The sequence below is a fragment of the Sebastes fasciatus genome, chromosome 16 (assembly GCF_043250625.1).
Source record: "Sebastes fasciatus isolate fSebFas1 chromosome 16, fSebFas1.pri, whole genome shotgun sequence".
NCBI classification, from domain to species: Eukaryota; Metazoa; Chordata; class Actinopteri; order Perciformes; family Sebastidae; genus Sebastes; species Sebastes fasciatus.
The window spans coordinates 9,657,048-9,675,490 of record NC_133810.1 but is presented as its reverse complement, the minus strand read 5'-3'; the positions used below and the strand labels follow the sequence as shown (position 1 = coordinate 9,675,490).

Below are 18,443 nucleotides of genomic sequence, written 5' to 3'. Positions count from 1 at the left end.
TGTGTGTGTGTGTTTGTGTCTCTGTGTGACAATCTGAATGTGCACCAGGGTTGGGGTTAATTCATTTGCTATTCTAAAATTGGGAAAAGCTGCAAATCTGTCTTTTCAGTCTGTGGAGATAAATTTGAGAGCTCCATTTTGCAACAACATGATGAGAATTGAACCCAACCCTGAATGAGCATCTGTTATGCACACACGAGTGCTTACATTACAGCTCTTATGACTAGCTAGTTGTGCTTTTCAAGGCTGAATACATGATATCCCATGTCACCCTCTGTACATATTCAGACCAGCTCTGGTGTGAAATTGTCTTTCCACTGAACGTATTCAAGAAAACAAGGACTCATTGGATGCATCTCAGACCGTGAAGACCAAGAGCGAAGCAGACCCTGAAACCAGCTTGAATAATAATAATAATAATAATGCCCCGAAGTGTTTGTTCCCAAATCTGGCAGATACCACAGACATGACGCCAGAGATGGGTACTTCAACGCCCAGAAACAAAATGAAATACAAAAAAAAACAAAAAAGAGACTAAAGGTAATGTTTGTTTCCTATTTTGTTGAATGTATCGCATCTTGTGGTAACGACGGTCCGGTGGAGAAGCTTTACTGTACGACAAACCGCTACATTCAAATCCCCCCCCCCAAAACAAAGCAGGTGAGAGCTGAAGAGATTTTCCGTGGGTAAATGTGACGGGATTTGGTTGAGCAACGCCATCCAGCCACGTTTTGTGGGCTGTATGTTGGGCACAGATGGAGAGACAATAAGCCAGCAGGACTCTGGTGTGTGTTGGTTTGTGTCTCTTTAGGATGCCAGCACGCTCCTTCTCAGCAGGTCCTCGTTCCCAGAATGCAACTGCGGCAAGCGGAGTTTGCGTCCGCCAGAGCGTGTGTCCGTATCACTCTGCTCGCCATCAGAGAAGTACCCGTCAGTCTCGGCAGCGTCCAGCAGGGACGTGTCCTTTCCCATAGACTCCAGCGCTCCACCTCCACTGACGCCCCTACCTCTGGATTTGCCCTGACGGGACAGACGGAGCCGCGGACCCCTGCCGCGAATGATCGCCCCCGTGTCGGGCAACGTGCCCCCGGGGCTGGAGGCCGGACGTGGAGATGAGCTTGCAGTGAAACCAGATGTGACGCCATTCCCTGTGTAGACGCTGTCCCACGGGCCGCGGTCCTCCGAGATGTGACAGGAATCCATTTTGGAGATGGGCGGCTGCGGAGGCGGGTCCCTGTGCAGGTCAGAGCTCCTTGTCTGGTGGTGATGAAGGAAGTGGTGGTGAGAGGCCTTGGAGGAACCTCTGGACCTTTCCTCTTTCCGGCCCACATGGCTGGGCTTTTCCTCCGCCACGCTTTCCCAGAGGCTCTTTGCAGTGGAGGGGCTGCTGGCGGCGGCGGCGGAGGCGGCGGCCGCTGCAGACAGGAGCGTCTGGGGTAGGGTGGGGGAGGCGGGTTGCGGGTGTCCACGAGCACGGGGCTTGTTGCTCCCTCGCGATTTGCGGCCCAGCTGAGGTGTTTTCCAGGTGGACTGCATGTTGTTCTCCATCATAAGGTTTAGCAGGTTCTCCTCGCCCTGCAGGAGCTGGATGACAGGAGACGAAGAGAGGAGGTGAGTAAAGGAATTGGAGACGAAAGAAGAGATGGACGATGAGAAGATGAGAATTAAAAGGAGGGCCGATGTATAACGGCTTCAGTCAGCAATATAACGGCTTCAGTCAGTTTCAGTTGTCAGAACGGGAAAGGTAAAGCGGCTAATACACTGACTATAAGGATGTATATACGTATACTGTACATGTAACAGCGTCATCAATTCAGAAACCTACGTCAGGTCACGTGGGAAAAAGTTTATAGAAGGTTGGGAAAATAGCATTTGACACCAAAACACATGTAATTTGACCAACATTTGAATGTTCGGATTTGAATACATAAGGAACACCACTGGGAAACTACAGAATGATATAAAAACAACTAAAAAAAAAACCTGAAAAAGAATTAACCCGCCCTTTAAAGGTGCAATGAATGCATGTTTTACACAAAATGTATCTGGAATCAGGCCCGTTGATCAGTACAACAGTTAGTTTGCCTGTTGCTTGCGTTTCTGGTTTGGAAACCTCACATTTTTGCCCGTGATATTTTGGAACAAAAACTCCCCACCCACCACCACCTACCCACATTTCCAACAGCTCAACAGTGGAGGATGTGAGCAACTGATGTCACAAGACATTTTGTTGTCAAGCAGGAAATCAAATGAGTTATTCTAAAAACAATTTACATTGTGATGTTTAATAAACACCTATTTTTAGGATGGCATTCTGATAATGTCTCAATGTAATATGTCTGTATATGTAAATGCGATTTTATGTGCATATATGTGGTGAAACGTGTACAGACCATGTGTGTATGGGTATATATATGTATGTATGCATCTGTTTGTCTATATATTTATGTATATCTCTTTGTTTTATCACCTTGTTCTACCACTTTACTACCTTATTATGTTGATATGTTCTGTTTTAACAGTTATTTATCTGCTTTTACTGTCTTGTGAAGCACTTTGTAACATCTGTTTTGAAAAGTGCTACTTAAATAAATGTATTATTATTACTATAATATCCTGTCAATTACAGGCCACTGTAACGTGGGACCTGTTTTTTTTATAAAAGTCAGTCATTACTTCACACACTTTATTTTTTTGGAGATCGTTCTACTTAAGGATATCAGGTTTTCATATTAACATCTTATTCTGTTTTATTTAAAAATGTCCGTGTTCCTGTTTTGCTTTTTTGTCCCCGAACACATCCTCAAACAATGGAGTTATATCATACATTCTGGTTGAAGCCCCCCGCCAATCAATACACAAACAGAGCACATTCCTGAGGAGAACAGCGGGTCAGCCACAGTGCAGCTCCGCTCTGACCATCAGCTCTCTCATCGAGCTGATCAACCCACAATGAGAACTCAAAACTCTACTCTAAAGGGATCGATCCAGAGTCAAGATAATTCTAAATAAAATGTGAATGAATTGAAGGGAAACTTTGCCCGGAGCTCCCTGCTCACCTGCAAAAGTCCGCTGGATGATGTGAAATTACGTACTTGGCATTATGGCAAATGAGCTCTGGGCTCTCATTGGATTTTTTTTTTTTACAATAATAAAATATACTACATCAGACTTAGGCCCTGTCTACACATACAGCTATTTTCCCCTCCGTTTAAAGAAAGAAATCTGTCCACACGACCTTCGTTTTCTAAAATATCTCCGTCCACACTCGAACGCCAAATTGATTCCAAAAGCCGTGATATTTACAGTACATGTCACCACAAGTGCTTTTTGCTGTTTTACTGCTCACAAAGATGACCCGCCTATACAATTTTCTGCGTCTGTGAACATCAATTTAGTCTGGTTATAGGCAGTTTTTGCCCCCTTGTCAAGTCCCCTTCCTCGACTAAGACAATCTTTGTGATTAACTTTAAACTTTATGTAACTTTGAATGTTCGTCTCCATCACGTCTGAAGGCAGGCTCCTTATTTGGCTCTTGGCACTAGTTTTATCCACCAGAGAAGTGGACTGGGACTCAGTTCAAGAGGTGATGGACTGTTTGACATTGCTGCTGATTTCAGCTGTTTGAATTTTGCCATGTGTGCTGCCGTTCGCTGCCAAGAGCCCGACAGCAGATCCGTCTAATGTAATCCTCCTCCTCCTTTAACCGGTCTGATCCGTGTAGCGGCGCTGAAACTATGTTCAGCTTGCAGATCACTTTTTGCTTTGGTAGTATTAAAGAAGTGAAACCCACAATTGAATTCAATCCATTGCTGTATTATTAAAAGTAGCATTTTCTGTGTGTATCAGTTATGATAACATTCCAGTCAACTCAGAAACAGCCGAGGCGTCACTCTGCAGGCCTCCTGCCGCTGAAGGCCTACCTGGACGGAGAGCAGGCTGCCGCTCTTGTCCCGATGCTGGGCGCCCAGAGCCCACTGGCTCAGCATGTCATCAGCGGTGATCTGAACCGGCTGGGCGAGCCAGCTGTCGAACAAAGAGTTGTCCAACGGGAAGGACTTTGACAAACCTGAGAGAAGGGACATAAGCAGGGAGAGAGGAGGATGCAGCGAGGAAGAGATGGATGATATCAAGACAGAGACACACAGAGAGAGAGAGAGAACAGGGGTGGCAAAAAAGGGATGAAGAGAAGAAAGAGGGAGGGAAGGGGGAGAAAGACAAAGCAGACAGGTGAGGGATGCGGCACATTTTTCATAACATAAAAAATACAAACTAGAATCACTATTACAATTCCCTCCAGGCGTTCCTGAGATATCTCTTTCTCGAGAATGTGACGGACATAAGGTCAAATTGACCTTGACCTTTGACCACCAAAATCTAGTCAGTTCATCTTTGAGTCCAAGTGGACGTTTGTGCCAAATTTGAAGAAATTCCCTTCCAAGTGTTTCTGAGATATTGCGTTCACAAGAATGGGGCGGACGGACAGACGGACAACCTGAAAACATAATCCCTCCGGCCACAGCTGTCGCCGGCGTCAAGGCGTTACGTAAAACGTTGGTGGAGTTAAAGAGAATTATCTCTCCAATGAAATCAAAAAGTAAAAAGCATAAAAAGCGCACCTGCAATGCAAAACCTTAAATCCCACAATTCGGTTAAATACAGGGTTGGCTTCACTGCATTCAAATGTCACACTTCAGTTCAAATAGTAGACTTAAATTTTACTTAGCTGGCAATGAAAAGAGTTGTTTGTTTCACAAGAACACATTTTGATGTTTTGGATGACAAAACCTACTAAGTCAACTTGCCAAAAAAGATGACATATCTAAATCCACAGAAGGTAAGGATAGCCTAATGCATCCAAACAGCTGCTGTCTATACAGGACAGAGCTGTTTGAAATCATCTTCCAGTTTTGTGCCATAAAGCAAAATACCAATCTGAGTTGGTGTAACACAACATTTAAGGTAAGTGGAGGCTGCATCTGTGATATTCTTCTTTGTTTATGTTAATTATACCAACATCTCAAAATGAATATAATCAAAAATGTAATGTAACATCTCCAAATTGATGTTAATCTCTCACATAGCACCTCTGCCTGTTATTTGTTTTCTGTTTTGGCTAAATGGAAACACCGAGTCTCCTGTAGGTCTGTCAGAAGGAGAAATAAACAACAACTCGACACAGTGACATTTACAGTACGCAGCGATAAGCTCCAAATCCAAACATACTGTTTCAGTCGCTTCATCAATAATGAAGATATAAACCCATTTTACAGCAGAAATCCTGTTTCCTGTCTCCTTCCCAACACTGTCGGGTGTGTGTGTGTGTAATTAGGAGATTTTCATGGCTCCCTTTCTATCATTGTGGGCTGTGAAAGTGCTGCCAAAGCACTGCGTGTCTGTCTGTGGCATTTTTGTCTCCGCACAAACTCATACATGCACACAATGCAGTGAAGACCGGGAGGCTTAAGGAGAACAGAGAATAGGGGGTGGGATCCATTATAGCTCATTCTCTGCTGTTCCCACAGAAGAGGGTGCTCACATTTTGGCTTTCACTCCTCACATCTTTACATCCTCTAACAGAGCTGGGGTCAGGGGTGGTTTGATGCCATTGAATTGAATAAGAATCCAGTATTGAATCCACTTTTTGAACACAGGGTTTTTTCTGAAACCCTGTCAAATTCATTTACGTTTAGCTTTTGACAATATTAAGTCACAAAATGTTTAAGTTTTGCTGGATAGATTACATGTTTGATATTTATCTAAATTACGAACTGAAAGTTTTGCACATAGAGATTTTTATGGTACGATAACCGTCCCAGAAAATATCACGGTTTTACTGTATTAAACTACTATCATTATTAGTAGTAGCCTAGCAGTAGTAGTAGTAGTAGCTGTTGTTGTTGTAGTATATTATCAGTTACAATGACCCATAACAGAATTATGAACTTGATAAAATAATAGCATGTAACTATAATATGTTACATAACTGAAGCATGTTAGTTTACATGTTATAATATGTTAAATTAACAATTAACATTAACATGAAAAATAACATCAGCTGTGAACTTTTGAAATAAAGCCCTATGATTATGAACAATTAACAATTGTAGGTGTGCAACAGTGCACCCAGACTGCTCCTGTCGGTACCTTTAACTCAAACACTCACTTATCTTTCCAATATCGTAGATAAGCAAATGTACACGGTATGATAACCGTTAACTTTCATACCACGGTATACCTTGATACCAGGAAACCATTTTTGTTACCTATTTGTTCATTGCTGATAAAAAAAACAGAGGTGATTAAATGAATATTTTACCAATTTGGACCAGCATCCGAAGTGCAATGTACCAACTATAGCTGTAACTATATCCTATTTTTATGAACAACTATCAGCCGTAACACCCTGTCCAAACTCACGACATCAAGCGTGCAGACAAAGAACAATCTTTCCTCTGGTGAAAAATCTGTATTTGTGTTGAAGAAAAACAACTTTTAGCAATTTCAGACCAATCAGAAACAAAACTGTATGGAAGGAAAATGCTATCTGTTGGTACAACAGCTGGCAAAATGTCTGTGCAGCAAGATCAAAATGATCTTAAACTCCAGAGGGTGTATCATCTCGTGAATGTAATGATGAGATGTTGTGTTCTTACTTAGCCAGGAACAACCATTAACCTCTGCATGAGAACACTGGGAGTCTGTCATATCCACTTTGGGGAACAAGTGCCTCTTAACAACCCATAGGACCATATAAATATAAGCAGAGATGCCGATAATATTGACATAAAACTTGCACACAAGCACATTATTAAAAAGAAATACTGACAAAGTATGTGCAGATTTTTCTGGTCTTTCTTTTAAATGTTCTCTACTATCTTTCCAGCCTCCCTGTAAATCTCCAGAGCCTATAATGATCTGCCAAGCAGGACGGCAGGAGGTGCTGTTAGGGTGGCTTTAACACCAGCTATACTCCACACATACACAGAGACACACACACACTGAGCCGGTCGTTTCCATGACGCAGCATGTCTCTGCAGGAGTCGGGAGAGCGCTGAGGGAGGGAATAGGTGACGGAGGGAAAAAAAAAGAGCCAGTGAAGAAGTGTGAGGAAGACAGGAGGGGATGATGGAGGAGAAGAGTTCAGAGAGAGGAAGGTGGGAGGGAAACCTAAAACATGACACTCTGTAATCTTTAGATATGCTCAGATTCTCACATACTGTACATCCTGACATGTTTTGTACTATGCTTTACATCAGGGAAAATATAGACAAGAGAGTCTACAGCTTTGCTAGCAGCTCTGTGAGGCTGTGCTGAGACACAGCAGTGATTTGAGCTAAATGCTAACATGCTCACAGTGACATCTTTAAACCTGCAGTAGGCAGAATGTTTTCAGCATCATTGGGCAAGAATTAGATAATACTCTTTCAGCATATTGTAATTCATGTGTTCTCAGAGAAAAGTAGACTTCTGCACCTCCTCATGGCTCTGTTTTCAGGCTGTAAAAAATCTAATCTTTGTCCAATCACAGGTCATTTCAGAGAGAGAGAGAGAGTATTGGGTGTTCATTCAACGAAGGCAGCTGACACAGCTGTCACAAACTTTCTCATTTTACAGCTAAACAGTACACTACAAGATGTTTTTGAAAACATTTCAGGCGAGAAATATGCATTACAGTAACAGAATATTGATTCATATTTGATCAGCGCTGCCTAGTTTAACCGTTTGGTTGGAGTTCGCGAGTGATTGACAGCTGCTCAGAGACGGCAAGGCTCCAGCTCGGCTCTGATTGGTTGTTTTCCACCGGTCTGTGAAATCTTGCAGATGCTATTAGGAGCACCGGAGGACACAGAGGCACATCTTTTTTTTACCCGTCTCATGCACTACTGTCAGATTATAGTGGCAATTTTATAAAAATAACTTTTTTTTAAAATTATATTTGCTCCATTTCTACCCACTGCAGCTTTAAGAAAACATCTTTGTTTGGTACAGATCCCTGCAAAATCACTCCATAATCATTTTAATATGTTTTTCAGTGAAAATGAGAATAATTGCGTGAACAATATCTTTCCCTCTAATATTGCAAATCATATTGCAATTGCAATATCAGTCAAGATAATCACAATTAGATATTTTCTCAAAATCGTGCACCCCTAGTAGTAGTAGTATAAAAATGTTTTTAGTATAACAGTTTGGTTTTGTTATATTTTCGTAGTCTCTCTGTGGCTTTTCTCTGACCTGCAGTTCTGGTATATACTTTTAAGACATTATGAGATGTCATTAAAGTTATTAATCTTTGCTTCGTTTCTTTTTCTATGCACTACAGTACATAAATGTATTTCCAGAGGAAGCCTACTGATAGTGGAGCTGTCTCTTTTAAACCAGATGACGCCACTGACTCCTCCTCCTCCTTCAGCTGCAGCTAATATGTTGAACCAATGGGACCAGTAGGCTATTGCTATGCATCAAAAGGTCCTGGTGCTGTTACAGCCATCTAAAGCCCTTGTTTAAGGCTTCGTTGCATGACAACAGCAGTTTGGGGGAAGCAGCCGGCATCGCTGCGAGTGCACAGTAGTCCTACAGCTACAAAATGCCCCAGGATGGCTTTACAGAACAGCTGATGTTGTAGCAGCGAGCAATGATTCGCTAGGCAGCGCTACTAAGGCAGTGCAGGCTAAGGAATGCACTAGCAGCAGGACAGGGCCAAGACCAGGCCTGTGAAGAAGAGAGAGAGTGTGTTGCTAGGTCTAAAGCCCCTCACTACAGTCTGACGATTGTTCTCGGGTGCCAACCGTCTGCCTGGAAACTCAACCGGAAAGACAGAGATAGAAAATGAAACAGAGTAAAGGTGCAGGAGGAGTAACAGAGCGATCTAAAGACCCATCAGAGCGATGAAGGGGAGACAAGAAGTGCAGCAGGCAGAATAAGAGTGAACTAAATAGCTGAATAAAGGGGTGAAATCACAGTCGGACACAATAATGGGAACCAGAATGAAAAGCTCAGCATGAATCAACAGAAATGAACCTGTCAGAGTTGTTCTCTACAGCAATAGGGAGGTTTTACTTGTCTACCTGTTTCTCACCTACTGTGTCAAAAAGATCTCGCTATTAATCTGTAATTTGGCCTCATTATCCGTTTGAATGAAATGAAAAATTTCAAGTTTTTCTTTGCTCTATTTCAAATTTTTACAGCTAAAGGAAAAAATTCCTCCAAATACACCTTAAAAAGAGTTAAAAATGAAAGCTATTACAATGCAACCTTGAAATTTTGAGCCTTTTGTGTTTTCAGTCAGAATGAAAGACCACAGGTGTCTTGTCTAGAGATGCTATCCTGCACTGACATTCAACCATAATACTGAGAAAAAGCCACCATGCAGGACACAGAGATAGCTATTTCCTGAGTAACAACAGGCTGAATGCACTGCAGCCAAGACTTATAGTGCTTTGAGCTTTTCATTTGTTACAGACGACGGTATGAACTCAAGGCTCTTTTGCTTTTACTGTCACCATCAGGCCCAAAAGTTGAAGAAAGGGAGTCACAACAAACAGATTTCTAACTTTGCTACCTTTGATACAAAATACCTCTTATGTAGACTTGCTAGGATTCAGCGCTTTCACTGCCGCGGCCCTGATTAGATTCCCGGTCAGGGAACTACTCTAGCGTAATCATATCTACCCCCTTAGAGTTCATTCTATTTATGACCAATATACATTTATGCACATTATTCTGCACATTACTGCTTTTTGCACTTGTGGTTAGATGCTAAACTGCATTGTCTCAGTACTTGTACTCTGTGCAATGACAATAAAATTGAATCTAATCCACAAACCTAATCTCAGTTTAATCCTGTCTCCTGCTAAATTACATTACATGGATTACAGTTGCAGTTTAATGTAGATTGAAACAAAACAAAACAAAACAAAAAACGCAACAATACTACTTGGTCAGTTTGAGTAAAAATGCATCATGGTTTGGCTTAAAATGACTATGTTACATAATTAAGCTATGGACGTAAATTAAAATAATTGAATGTTGATTTTTAGTTTCATACGTGACATGAAATGAATGTTAAATGCATTCAAACGGCCCCGATGGAGCTGATCATGGATGTATAAAGAGAACGGAGCTGACTGGAGAGCTAGAGACGTACTTGGTGAAGTTAGAGGAAGTATACCTGTGTGACTACATCCGTTTTTCAAAATAAAGGTGTTAACAAACGGTACTGTATATACAAAATACACATATGGAAATAAGATTGATTGGATTATATTCACCAGAAGTATAAAACATTACATGTCCCTTATAAATTAAAAAGAAAATACCACTAATTTGTGAGGGAAATGTCTTTATTCTTTATTTCTGGATTGCTGGGGAAAAAATAATAAATAATCCCTGACAATGACTGATGTATTTGACTTTAGGACATCTCTGACTACATACATGCTGAAATCATTTTTACTGTATTAATTTAGATATTTTTTAAATTATTTATTTTCAAAATAAAAGTCCCTAGCAGTGTATGATTCAGCTTTTTCCCATGGACTAGTGTTTAAAAATAGTTTTAAAAAATCGCAATAAATCGGAATATCGAATCGCAATACTTATAGAATGGCAATAAACCTCAAATCAGCACCCAAGTATCGTGATAGTATTGATCGGGAGATAGGTGTATCGTCTCTGTCAGCTACTGCATTGGTTTTTAATGCAGTAGCTGACAGGAAGTAACTTGAAAAGGTCTATATTCTTTGTAGAACTTTTCCACTAAATGTAAATTGCATCTTGCAGCGACACTCAACATGCAGATTAGATCTGACTGAAACTAAAATTTGTAATGGATCTCAGTTTTAAGGATGAAACTCCTCAGTGCCTGTGAGGGGGTGACACCAGGAAGATTTCAAAACAATCTCCCTTTTTCCAAATCACCGCTGGCATATGGGCCCCGGTAATAAACGGTGGGGATAGAGGACGGTACATCTGAGGAGGAGTTCTGGTACATGTCTGTCTTCTTGATCCCAGAACAGTAAGAGGAAGACAAAGCCCTGGGAGTCAGGACCAGACCCGACAGAGAACAGATGGCCCGACACACAAACACACACACTCTGAGACTGTGAGATATGAACACATACGGCATGCAAAAACAAACACAACGATGACACACTGAGACAGGAACCATATATATATATATATATATATATATATATATATAACAGACAAAAGCAAGCATACACACACACACACACATGCAGACAAATGATACAACAAAAGCACACCGCATACACAGAAGGGGCTTGTTTGTCATGGTAACACAATGTGAGAGATGATCTCACAGCATCTATTCAACATCAAGTTGCAGTCTTTATCCCTCATCAGTCAGACGGAAGGACCGAGACAGAAAAAGAGAGATGGAAAGATAAACAGAGAGAGGGAGTGTTATAACACAGAGCCCGAGAGGGAGAGAGCGAGAAAGAGTAATACTGAAAGAGATAAATAGAAAAGGAGAGCGAGATAATATCAGAACAGGAAGCAAGTGAGGCAGAGCTAAACTACTCCCCTGTCCTGTGTTATCGTCTCTCCGTTTATTGATCACATTCACTTCGACAGGAAAATACTGTTGGCTCTGCGACGCTCAGCTCTGGTTAAATAAGGAAATGAGAGACAGTCCTGCGTCATCGCTGATAGTCACTCTGTGTGTGTGTGGGTGAAACGCTCAAAACATCTCCGCCAGATTGGATCTTGATTGTACTGTAAGATACAAATGCACATATGATGATGACATGTTGGATTCTCTAATATTATACTGTAGCCTATACAGTATATGATCTAGTGTTTGACCAGATCAGATGTGTAAAGCCTGATATAATATTATAAATACTCAAATCGTTCAAGGTTGACCATTTTTATCCCCCCAAAAATTTTAATAATTCAGTATTTCCTTGAGAACATTACTCCTGCCGAAGTGAAATACCCTCTAAACCTCATTCAGACCATCACAGTGCACAGAAACTCTCCAGATAACGTTAGCTACAGGACGCGGACTCCATTAATGTTCACAGCCTCTCGTCCATGAGTAGATGAATGCTTTCTTCTACGCTTGTTGGGTGTAGTTTGGTACAAACGAAAACAGTTGCTACATGAAACTGCGCACAACAAGGTCTGTGGATTATATTGACCAACCGGGTCATGATTTCTGGAAGGAGGCATTTCTGTTGGGTTTTTCAAATATAATTTTTTTGCCGCTTTGAGCATCACAAGCCAAATGCCATTGGAGAGAAGGCAGACATCTCTATAGCCGATAGCTCCACCATTCGGCAACTCACACCAAAGCAATCTAGATTAATATATAGCACTACAGGTAGAGGAAAAATGTGAAGTTTTGATTTTTTAACTAGTCTTGCCATACGATCAAGACCAGTTATCTTAACAGCTAGTCACATTTCATATATTGCATATATGTGGACTATGAGGATGATGAATACATGAGTGAATACACTGGACACTAGAGTAAGACCCTGAAAATAGAGCCTCCTTTTCTGAATAAAAAAATCGACATTGAATTTGAAGATTACAAAAATAAACTCTACGTTACTCAAAAGTGGAATTGCTTTATAAGGCAAGGTCAGGAAGAAGGACCCATTTGAAGTTGTTTGAAGCTGCAGAGTAAAACCTGTCAATACACAGGTCTAACTCTATTACTTCACTTTCATGCAGGAGATTCAAACAGACAAAAACCTTCCACTTGCCAGCATTTTTCTCAAAAGCCTGCAGCTGACACACAAAGCCAAAACTCCAAAGTGAATCTTTGCGGATGTATGGACGGATTTCATGTTACAGAAATGTTAACAATAGCGTGAGGTTAAACTTGGCTGTATATAATTCCTACCAAAACGCTATAATCCCACAAAGTCAGAGCCCATTTTCGTTATCAACAGAGCAGCTCTGGGTTTCATCCTTTGATGACAGCGTGAAGTCTTTGTTGGGTGGTTTTTGTAGCTTTGAGCAACGTTCTGTCATGTTCGCTTTCTGAGATCACAGGAAGGAACCGAGCTCCTCACATGTTGCTTTATTGCTGTGGTCGGTGTGCCAATATGTCCTGTTTATGGATTTTTAATGCTTTTCATGTGTCTTATTTGTTGCATGTTGACGTGTCTGCTCTGCCTTTCACAATTCCTCATCATCAATAGACAAAGTTGTATTTTGTTTGTCATTTAGCTGCAAGACTCTGATGACTTGACCTCTGGCCTCTCTTTGGAGAACGGGAGGAGAAAAGAATTTACCTTTAATTTACTATAACTATTATCTGTCATGTAGATAAACAGACTTTACTCATGCACATGAAAAGGACTGACAGTTAGTCATCAGGACTCATTTTCATTTAGGCTCTCAGATATTAATCATGTACAGTTATTGTCTGTACAGCCCAGAGCTTTTTTAGAGAAATGTCACTGCAGGATATTCATAACTTATTAGATCTGGATACATATAAACAAGGATTATGCAAGACCACTAATCCACCCACCTGATGTCCTACATATAGGAGCTATTCACAGCAGAGGAGCTTGTTTTTAGAAGAAGCCTGAAGATATGGAGGACTTTGTTTTCCACTTTATTCGCCCACACAAACATGCTGTATATCACACGTTTCCCTTTCTTGTTTGCTTGTTAATTATTTATTTTCTTACGCAATAACACAAACTTAAATGTCATTTTGATCGTTTTTTTTTATTTTAAACTTGATAGTTTCTGTGGCAACACTTTACTTTAGCATTCATAAGCACTTTATAGGCATCTAATAAATGGTTTATGACACACTGTAATGCAGCTGTAAGCAGATATATGTATTTAGTAGGGATGTCAAAGTTAACGCGAACTTTCGGAGGTTGTAGCGGGCTCAGTTTTAAAGCTAGAGTGAAGATACTGGTATCATATGAAAGTAGAAAACCTAAGGAATGTCATATTAGCTTGTCGCGAAGGAGGTTAAATAACGTTCCAAACTTACTCTAAATTTTGGCGAGGAAAAACTAGCATGGCCATATTCAAAGTGGTCCCTTGACATCTGACCTCAAGATATGTGAATGAAAATGGGTTCTCTGGGTAGCCACGAGTCTCCCCTTTACAGACATGCCCACTTTATGATAATCACATACCATTTGGGGCAAGTCATAGTCAAGTCAGCACACTCACACACTGACAGCTGTTGTTGCCTGTTGGGCTTGAGTTTGCCATGTTATGATTTGAGCATATTTTGTATGCTAAATGCAGTACCTGTGAGGGTTTCTGGACAATATTTGTGTTGTTAATTGATTTCCCATAATAAATATATAAATGCATTTGCATAAAGCAAGCATATTTTCCCACTCCCATGTTGATAAGAGTATTAAATACTTAAATCTCCCTTTAAGGTACATTTTGAAAAGATAAAAATTGTGCGATTAATTTCTGATTAATTGCATTTAACTGGACATCCCGTGATTAATCAAGCTTAAATATTTTATTCGATTGACAGCCCTAGTTATAACTAATGTAATGTTTTTTGACTTCCAGTCTCTCCTGAAAAGGTTTGGAGCCCCCTGAGGAGGCCCGCCTCACACTTTGAGAACCTCTGCTATAAATCATTTAACATGTGTTTTTTTTGGACTTTTTTAAATGTCTCTGAATGATTATGTAATTTTGGAGGGAAACATTTCCAAAATAAAAGCAATACCCTGAAAGATATAACGTGAAAGAGAGGAAACACTGCGTTTGATCTTGACAGCGCGCTCTGGTTGTGCCACGACCGACAGCACCGGCTCTCATCAAACTGTCACAGCGCCGCTGTCCCATGAAGCAGCTGCATCTGAAAAAATAAACTGAGGATGTTTTCAGGATGTCAGGAAATACGCCTTTACGGGAGCTGCCGACACATCCGAGAGTGCCAACTTTCAAAGCCAGCCTGTCTGCCTCAATGAATGCAGATAGAGAGGTAAATAGACGGACGTGAACAGAGGGGAACATATTCAATTTAAAATCAGAAACTCCCATGTTTCTGAATGGTGAGTGTTTGCTATCTGCACCCCTGATTTAACACATCAGTCAACACACTTCTACCCGCGCTAACACGAACCTGGATTACTTCTGCTGAGTGGAAAATAAAAATACAACCCTCTCTCACTGCTTAGTGATAGACAAACTGTTTTAGAGTATCTTTTATGAAGATGTCTGTGCATTGAAATGTTAATTTACACCCCAATAGTCAGGCAGGTGGCTTGTCTCGTGCTGACAACTTAAAAGCTACCGATTCAATCACCACAGCCGCCAGTGTGTGTCCATCAACAGTCTATCTCGTGTCCTCAAGCGAGACACTGAGCCTTTATCTCCCCGTTCACTTCAAGTCGTCGTGGATATGAGTGTCAGCTAAATGCCTGTCAATGGTACGAACAAATATCTACACACATATAATCTACGTGCTCAATTTCCATTTAAAATCTGTCTTCTGAGCGTCATATGTAGCTGTAATGATCGGCGGAGGGGAATGGATCACCTTCTAGCGGGACAGACAACCATTATCATCCATCCTCGTCTCACTCATGATGAGGATTGGCAGTGACAGGCCTCTCCGCTTTATTCTAACGGTGTCTCTCTACCAGTCGCTCATTAATGACAAAGATTAACACTGACAGAGCTTCTCTCTCTCCCATCATTTCAATGCCTGATTTTTCAACCTCTCATTACCTACTTTCACTCCTTTTACCCATATAAAGGTCTGGATTATAGGTGTCAAGTAGTTTGTCTTTGTTTGCGTTTTGACAAAACACAGGGAGATGTTGTTTACAATGACACTGATCAGACTAGGTGAGTTGAATTAGGGGTGGGCGATATATCGAATATACTCGATGTATTGCGGTTTGTTCCACGTTCAAGGCTCTTTATTTGTCATCTGTCAATTCCAGCAAAGCAGTCATTGGCAATGAAAATCTTTGGTCTCTAGTTCCTTCAACAATGCTCACAAAATATGTATTTATATAAGGGGGAATCACACAAGTAAATGAAAAATGATAATCTAAGGCATAAACTAGTGCAGTTAAAATAAATATAAACACAAGTAAATATAAAATAGTAAATATAAATTTGTAATTTAGTTGATGACAGTATTTCAGATGGGAAAGCTGAATGTAAACAGGATGTAGTATGTATGCATGATGAGAAGTTATATACTGTATGTACACAGAGGGATACGTGGGATGTAGTAAATGACTATATTGCAAACCGAGTACAAATATTAGCTGTCAGGTCATTTTTTTAAGGCATCGTCATGAGACTCGCTTGGCGTTTCGCTTCTCCCGCGGCTCTCTCTCCCTCTTACAGACACACTCTCCTGGGCGAGTGTGTTTTAATTTTAATAATTGCACTAAAGCCCCTGGTAAATCAACGTCTAGACTATGTAGAGTACCAAGCTTTCAATCTTACTGCTTGCAGGATGGTTTGGTGGTCAGTGAGTTCGTCTCTTAACCAGAGGACTTGAGCTCAGCTCCCATACTTCCCAGTATGATCGTAATTCATGTTGTACCTCTTAGGAGGACGTTCTACAGTACTAGTGGTAGTACAGGCTAAAACAAGGTGATTTATTTGTTACAGGAAAGCTGAGATGAGGTCTACATGATATACAGGGATGACATATCCATAATATCAAGTATTGCTGCATCTCTCTCGCTCACTTTTCTCCATGAGTGACGTTACTCTGCCAACTGCCAACATACTGATGCATCAGATGAGACCCGCTGGGCCGAGCCGCAGTCAATTCCTATTAAAGATTTCACCATCGCACCTGACACTTGATCTACACTGAGCGACACACAGTAAAAATGCACGACAACACTGATGATGGAGGCATGAAGTCTGTAAAAAAAAGAAAAGGTAATACACCGGCATGGAAAGGCTGCTGACCACAGCAGAATAAAACATGATTTTGTTGAAGGTTGCAGCACTCTTGATGTATCAATAATTTATTTAAGACAAAGTTTCCGTATATAAAGTCTTTATCAGGTCAAAATGAAATAATATCCCGAGAGGTCCAACTTTTATAGTGTACAACAAAACGCTGCCTCGAATAAATTATTGATGCATCAAGGCTACGAATGTGCGGCAACCTTTTGTCAGCAGGATCTTTCCTATGGACACACAAACACACATATGCTGCATATGTTCTGCCAATGAGTTGCATTTGATCAGTTTGGAAACACTGCAAACACTGCAGGGCATACACCCACCCACACACACACACACACATATAGACAAACACACAGTGTACCTAGCTCTTTTAGCAGGGAGCCGTTCTCTGGCTTCAATCTCTCCTTTTTCTTCTCAGGACTACTCTTCCTCCTCTCCTTCCCTTTCTCCTTCACTCCATTCTGCTTCCTCTTTTCTCCCTTCTGGGTTTTCTCTGCAGGGAGACACAGAAGACGGGCTCAGGTTAGGGGTTTAGTTGAGTTATTGAATTTAAGCTTGATTTAAGCTGGAAAGTGTCCCGGTGAGCCCGAGGAACTTCTTTCCTTCAGGTGGGATTTGAGTGAAAAGTTAGTATACGAAGAATATTGAAGTTGCAGAAAGATAGTGAAAAAAAAAGATCCACATTATTGAAACTTTTTCCAGATTATTTGTTGACATTTTAGGAAATCATTTTATTTACACAGCTGATGGAAACACACCTAAATCTAATTTTAGTTCTGCAAGATAGTAAAATGTGTTTGACATTTGGATGTCCACTTAGCTGATTAGACAGATAGTTGCAAGAGGGAGAAATAAAGAATACAAAACAAAACAGAAGAAGAGTCTCTGGTGAACTTGAATTTAAAGCCAGAGGAAGTAGTTTCCATACATTAAAGTTTGGATAAAGCAAAACTAAATATGTGTTCTGAGTTTGTCACACCACAGAAAAATGTGTTATTAACCACCCAGCCAAATTTGAATGATTAAAAAAATCTGCAAGTATAAAATTAGGTGTCAAAATCGTGAAAAATTAAGCAGTATTCTCATAGTTTAACTCCACAGTTCATATAGTTCACAGTGTTTTCATATGTTTTCAGCACGTATTTTCTGGTATGTATAATTATGGAGAAATGTATAAAAAAAATACAGAAATAAATAAGTTTGGGGAAATAAATAAGGGGTGAAATGCAAAGGGGAAATCGTGCATAAACAGATAAATAATAATAAATACATACATTTAAAAATACACATAAAATAAAAACAAAATAAATACAGAAATAAATAAATACATTTAGAAATTAAGAAAATTAAATACAGAAATAAATAAAAGGGAAAATTAAACAGAACAGTAAATAATAAGGGAATTAATACAAAGAAATAAATAAAGAAGCTAATTAAAACAGTAATATCAAATTATGTCACATTTGATCAATTAATTAATGGCTGCATTTATTTTTTTATATTATTTTTGCTACATTAAA

General features: G+C 40.3%; 1 protein-coding gene across 1 annotated transcript in view; it reads right to left on the bottom strand.

The window, feature by feature from the left end:
- Positions 1–209: 209 nt before the first annotated feature.
- Positions 210–18,443, bottom strand: part of jade2 (jade family PHD finger 2) — a 190,604-nt gene continuing 172,370 nt past the window's right edge. The window contains exons 12-14 of the mRNA XM_074610875.1: positions 17,285–17,416; positions 3,924–4,069; positions 210–1,584 (exon numbers count right to left, since the gene is read on the bottom strand). Of these exons, the coding sequence (XP_074466976.1) occupies positions 808–1,584; positions 3,924–4,069; positions 17,285–17,416 (1,055 nt within the window). The 3' untranslated portion in view covers positions 210–807. The remainder of the gene's footprint in view (positions 1,585–3,923; positions 4,070–17,284; positions 17,417–18,443) is intronic.